General features: G+C 50.4%; 1 protein-coding gene across 1 annotated transcript; it reads right to left on the bottom strand.

The window, feature by feature from the left end:
* Nucleotides 1–3274: 3274 nt before the first annotated feature.
* BKA58DRAFT_401343 (uncharacterized protein) lies at nt 3275–4321 on the bottom strand (the record flags this gene model as incomplete). Its single annotated transcript, XM_046171660.1, has 2 exons — nt 3275–4053; nt 4156–4321. 2 exons carry the CDS (start codon nt 4319–4321, stop codon nt 3275–3277), a joined length of 945 nt encoding a protein of 314 aa, XP_046026802.1.
* Between the last annotated feature and the right edge of the window lie 2262 nt (nt 4322–6583).

Below are 6583 nucleotides of genomic sequence, written 5' to 3'. Positions count from 1 at the left end.
TTTCTTGTTTCCTCAATTGGGCGTTTGTGGGGTGTTAGATACCGGGCAATTGAATGGGTCACTTATAACTCCATCCGGCGCACAAGAGCACCACGGTCGCTCCCTTGTCTTTGTTCTTTGTTTACGGACGGTAATTTCGTCCAAGCCATTCCTTTACCCGAGGGCATTAGTTCCTGTCCTGCCGCTCCCTATCCCCATGTGTGCTCCTCTTGCCTGTCGCCATGTAGCCACCTTTTGCCAACAAGCACCCCCCATTTTCTAGCTACTCTATCTACCACCTCCGCCAATCAAAATCAGTCACATTACCGGTTGGCCATGAAATGTTTACTGTGATGCTCGAAGCACTCTTGCAACTACTCCTACAAAACTCGGTGACTAATCGCCATTACGAGCATCATCCCCACAGCCACACAACCAACGTCATCAACATACCATGCTATTCAAGCTCTGTGCACCAATTATTGCACATGGTTGTGTGTCACGCGAGCCCTCGCGATGCCCCAGCCTCCCCTAGCCACACTAGCCCAACATTCTCAGCCTCAGCCTTGCACATCACCATTAAAGCGCTGTACAACTACCACCAATGATGCACCATCTCCCTCCCCCTCCCTATACTTTTGCGTCGATCACCCAGCTAATCACCACCCTTTTCGAGAAAGGCTCGAGGTCACGCGAATTGGGATTGAAACGTACCTATAACGCAGCGCAATGCTACCCAAGGCAAGATTGAAACCAAAGTGACCCAGGCGGACTTGACCGCCTTTTTCTCCGCACTTTGGTGTGAAATTGTCTCGTGAAAGAGCCGACTCCGAGGTGCCCGTAGTCCTTGTGGCTGGGTACGGCAAAAGGTGGGGAAGACTTCGGCGGATTCGGCCTCCCTTCTTGTTTCACCACCCCTCCTCCGTCCTTGCTCGTTTCCTTCGCTGTCGCCGTGAGGCTGAGAGAGTGCGGACCCGTGATCTCCCCGAGGGTATAGACAAATTTCCCGACCAGAGAGGGAAAGAAGGGTCGGTTTGTCTTGATGTTTTGACATGCGTGCTTTTTTGTTCTCGCACTTGCTTTGGCCTTCAACGGGGATTATGTGCGTCGGTGCGTTTGTTGCATGTTCTGGGAAATGAAGGGCTTCGGCATTTGGAGAGCTTGTGGGAAGGCCATGGCATCTGGGCACTTGTGAATGTGGGCTGAGAGTGAGGGCTTGTTCATGCCGTTGCGGTTGATACTGACTCTCTCGTGCATTGCCTAGGTGTGGCTGCAATGTAAAGCCGAGGTGAGCATTCGGTGTATTTTTCTTTTTCTTTCGCTGCTCTGATGTGTCCTGGGGTCTGAAACGAAACTGAAGGCGCGGCGTTATGTGGTAGGCATCTCAGGATTGGAAACGCGAATCCGAGCTTTCCACATGTTTGGTATTGTTCGCTACCAGAAAGTTCGCTGGGTCGAAGCTAGGCCTGAAGTTGTACCCTGGAGGTGTTCGCTGGGGTTCACGGTGATGGACTAGTACGACAGACTATACTGTATGCTCCAAGGCTTGCTATGGCTGAGAGTAGGGGAAGAAAAGCCCCGTTGTAGCCACCAGCGACAGTGGTGGCAGCTCAGCCAGCCACGAGGCTTCCCGACGACGGTGTCATCTGTTGATGGTCTATTGCAGATGAAGAGTTGCTTGGTGAGCTATAGGTCGATGAGCTGAGTATGTTCATAGAGCGAACACCCTTAAATTCGTCCAACTAGAAGAGCTTCTACGTCGAGATTCGCCTATATGCCGAGCTTCCTCCGCCCTTCTGCATCTTAACCCGGGACAGAGCGCCAACTACCTAGGCCTCTTTCGATGATGGGACGAATAGACTTTGGGACATGGCTGTAGAAAAGAGAAAGCTATTGAACCTCCTACAGGTATCGACATGCCCTCTCTTCTCAACACGACGTAGAAAACGCTCGTCAAGTTTGCAGGAAGCGTTGAGGACTACCTCCTAAATGTTCCCTCTTACCCCATTACTCGCCTGGTTGACACTGTTCATTACGAGTATGCCAACACTCTCGACTTGTCAAACACCTCTACGTTCGTTCCGTACGCTAAACTTGTAATGCACCTCGTCTACTCTTAATAAAATAGCTCACTACATCTTGACGTCATTCTAAGACGACTTGATCATAACCTGGTAATAGGTGACGAGGCTAAGGTCGGTCTTACTATCGGACACGCAGGGGTTACTGTCTATATAAAGCATCTACCTAGGAAGAGGAGCACCACCTACCCTACCGGGCTATATGACCGCACACCTCCGAGCGCTATCAAGCGGAGGTGCCCACAGGGTGCATAGAAGACACAACAATAGAGCAGAGAGACAATATGACGCGCGTCCTTTTCGCTGTCACGCATCCCCAGTACTTCGACCGAATCAGAGGACCACTTATCACTACCTGGGTAACGAGATGCGTGGCACCGCCATCAAAAAGCGCCTGCTTGGCTATCTAGATATATCTCTCCATTGATCGCTCGACGTCGCCACTGCTTCGGCTCTCGCTCTACTCGTGTCCGCTATCTTGACCATCGCACCTCAAATAAGGAAAAATCTGAACCGGTTTGCAGCCTACATTAAGATAAGAATATGCAAAGTAGGTGCTCTGACGTTAATGTAGGCTCCAGGGAGTTCGGACTTTTCCTTGCATGAGGTGATAGCTTTATGCTGCGTTGAGGCTTGAGTTACCAGTCGCGGTGGGCTGAGCTGATACGGAAGCTTGGGTTGCGACAGTCTACATATGTAGCAACCAAGTCAGCGGCAGTCTGGTGAGGATAGCATAGGCGATCGGATAAGGAATGCAGCAACAGGCTGGTCAGAATGTCATGGTACGCATCTGAGCACATGGACGTCTGAAGATGCTTTTGATTCCATAGCAGTACAATAGTGCAGTCGATAAGCCTCTCCTGAATGGCGAACTGATACTTCTTATTGGTGACATGAACACTTCGATCTCTGCCAAAGGACTCGGCTTGGTATACCGATAGACTGAGCCGCTTCACAGTCTCTTTCTGCTCGTTTTGTTCAAGCCATCCCACCGGGGACTCGGAGTTGTACCGCTGGTTACCCACTTCCGGTTGATGCGACGAGGCATTACATGCACGTGTAAGGCTCTGTGTTGTCGGAGAGATGGCAGATGCAGACCGAATTTAGCGAAGAGTAGTAGCATGTACAGATTGGATATGTCCAGGCTGATTCTTTGTCGACGATGGACAGTACTGTTTCCGTCGGCAGTAGGGTAAGAGGAAATGATCATGAGGCTATCGCGAAGAGAGCCTGTAGGTCTCACCAGGTTCTCTTCTTCCATATTGAGCCAGGCTGGAATCTGCTTTAGCAGGATCGCCTTCTCTCCAACATAAGCATGTCTCCATGTTATATCCATGTAGTCGTCTGTTGTATGGCCAATCCTTAGGGTCGCGTACTCGGGCCGGTACCAAGTATGGCGAAGATGAGCATACATGTTCGCGAATTTCTTTCTCAAAGGCGTCAAGTTTGGTGTTTGATAGCGGAGGCATTATACGCTTGACGAAATCCTTGACTTGCTGGACCGTCGTCTCACCAGATAGCTCCGCATCAGTGATAGAGCAGCGCCGGATGATATCCTGGGTTTCGTGTTTATCATTGTTCACGTCGTCTACGGGTATGCTGTCGTCCTCGCCCAAGGATGCCTCCTCTAGCTCTTGCTCTCCCATGTCTTGCTCTTCATATTCTAGCTCTTCGCTGGACTCACTGTTCGCGTAGTCGGATGAACCGTCGTCGCTTTGCAACGTGCGCTTGCGACTGGCACTAGGGAGGGAAGCGCGACTGACGTTTAAAGGCATGCCGCTGGTACTGGAGCGGGAAGCGCAGCTGGTATCTGAAGGCGCGCCGCTGCTCCGTTGAGAAGGTGTTTGTGAGGCCGGTGGTTCATTTTCCTTGTCACTGTCCCCTGCCGTGGGTGACAGTCGTGTGAATGAAAGCGTCTTCTGTCTCTTATCTGGCTGTGCTATAGGCTTCAGCCCTGAGCGCTTGGGTGGCATTGCAAAGGTGCGCAGGGGGGCTGGCACAAACGTAGTAATATGAGGAAGGAGGGAAAATCGAGAAGAACGCTACAGTAATAAGAGACTATGGTGGTGAGTGGCTGCAGGCCTGCCAGACGGACGAAGGCTGCGGCTGCTAGGCACTAAAAGCGAGAAGCGTGGAGATGAGAGACTGGAGAGAGTAGAAGGAGGACGCGACGTTGGTGAGGTGTGATTGGGGTGCGCTTGTTGATGGTTTCCACTCCGTGGTGTCGGTAAGAGGTAGGAGATAGGAGCGATGGCACCCATCATGGGTGGCTAGAATTCATCTCGCATTTGCTGCATACAGACTTGTAAGACTTGACAACTAGCCAATTCTAAAGATAATGCATACTTCTACTTAGAGATAATCTTAGTAATACTTTGGACTTTTTGTCGTAGAATGTGACACAATTTGTAGCTACTCCCAGTGCCCAGACCCGGCGGCATTGGAATGTCTGACTAGGCTTCTCTTATATTCACTCCTGAGTCACTGACGAGAGACATGAGACAAAAGCGATGGTATCCAGATCCGGCGATATCGGGACCTCCGATCGGACCTCTTTTGTCTACTCCGGAGTCATGAGTAAGAAGTACGAGGCAAGAGTGATGGCATCCAGATCTGGCAGCGTCAGGATGTCTGATCAGGCCTCTCTCATACATTCCAAAGCTGTTGGTAAGAAGCATATGACAGAAGCAATAGCATACAGGCCTGCCGGCATCAGCTGTGCTCCATCGTTCGTCTTCGGATCTGTTAGTAAGAAGCAATGAAATCAAGGCCGGGCAGTATTAGACGTCTGGTTGAACTCCTCTGTTGCAGTATTCGAATCTTTTTGCTCACAAAAGAATCTCTATATTCGTCTTGGTGTTGCCATGATCATGATGATCAGCGTATTGTCGTGATGTCTGCAATGAGTTTGACGTCCGCCTTGGAATGTTCTTCGGCAATTGGTTTGTCGTTAATAGTCGAATGCTCATCGTCACTGACATCTTCGCCGTTGTCGCTAGTAGCCTCTTCGTGGTAGCCAGAGAGGATGCTACTGTCGATGCTGTTGGTGAGTAGTTTGCTCGCTGTAGCTGATGACTTCATCGCCCCCTGTATTAGGTATGCCATTGGAAACGCCGTGAGAAGTGCGCTGTTCAGTCCCCTCTCGATCTACCTTTGGTGTTTGGAGTAGCGCTGGGACGGCTGTGGATGAGATCGTTGGCGCTGGTGTAGCGAAGGATATCGATGCTGGTGTAAGGGCAGATGCGGGGGCAGGACGTGAGGTGGATGCTGAGAATGGCTTTGGTCCTGGCTGCTGAGGCGGCTTTCGCGACGCTTCGTGACTGTTATAGTTGCTAGAGCGGGTGTGGAAGCCATTCAGCGCTCGAACTCTGCACATCATGCACGGCAGCAAGGAGTGGGACCGTTACAAAATGAGAATGGCTGTATCATTAGGTTGAACTTGGCTGCTCAATATGTAACCGCGGACGGGTCAGCGGGCTGAGGGCATAGTGACTGCGCTGCGATACTGGAGAGGCGCATTGGGCGAGGTCGTAATCGATGGAAGTTATGAATGTGCCTACAATAGTAGCGCAACCAAGACCATACGGCAAGAACTCTGTTAGCTGATATATGTGCGCAAGGTAAAGTTGGGCCAGGTCGGACCCTTTCGCAAGGCAACTTGGGATTTCTGGGAGATTACCAGAGTTACACCCCTGGAGTCTGGAAATCAGCACGCGATGGCCTGAGGCAAAAAGAAGGCGATGCGCACCAAAATCCTAGAGCATTAGCGGAGCGAGAAGATTGATAGTTGTGTTTGAACGTTGTGGATGAATTGAAGTTGCGCACTGCGTTCGTCGGCCGAAGTGGGGTTTGTGAGCCCTCCGGGTCTCACGTGACCAATGATTGTGTTTTACCCCAATACCTAGGTATAAGCAATTTTTCGTACTGGAATGAATATGCTCGGAGTGCAGAAGTGTTTGGAAGTCTCGGATTTAAGATTGCTTGGAAAATGGTGATGTTGGGCCAAAAACATCTCAATTCACCCCTTTATTGCTATCAACATCAATACAAGTCTTCGGGATAACCCACAGGATGCTATAAAAGAGCAAAAAGAAGCGAAGCCGGCAGGATTCGAACTATTCATATATGTTAATTGAATGTATCGTGGTTATTCAGAAGTGAGTGCTTACCCTGCGCGCCCGAAGGCATATGATATCTATTGAAGCTGCTCTGAATGAACAGCTCTTTCGAGTCATACCCATTAACCACTCTGGCACGACTCCTGTGGTTGTGATGATTGATGGAAAATCATCCAGTAGCAAAAAATATATCCTTATGTAAGAATTGGTCACTGGGGACTCATTTGAGCAAATGGGACCAAAGCGGGGCAAAGATAGCATCACCTGGACTTGTCTAGACCACCAGTCACAGCTGAATGAGCGACTTCAATCATTGGCTCAGTGGTTCTTCAAACGTAGAATTTTGTTGGGTGGTGGGGCCGGCGCCCACCACGACCATGTCCGCTGACCACACATCTACCGGTG

Source organism: Alternaria rosae, assembly GCF_020736505.1.
Source record: "Alternaria rosae strain MPI-PUGE-AT-0040 chromosome Unknown BKA58scaffold_4, whole genome shotgun sequence".
Lineage (NCBI taxonomy): Eukaryota > Fungi > Ascomycota > Dothideomycetes > Pleosporales > Pleosporaceae > Alternaria > Alternaria rosae.
Note: the sequence above shows the minus strand (reverse complement) of the source record. Positions and strands in the feature narration are given on the sequence as shown.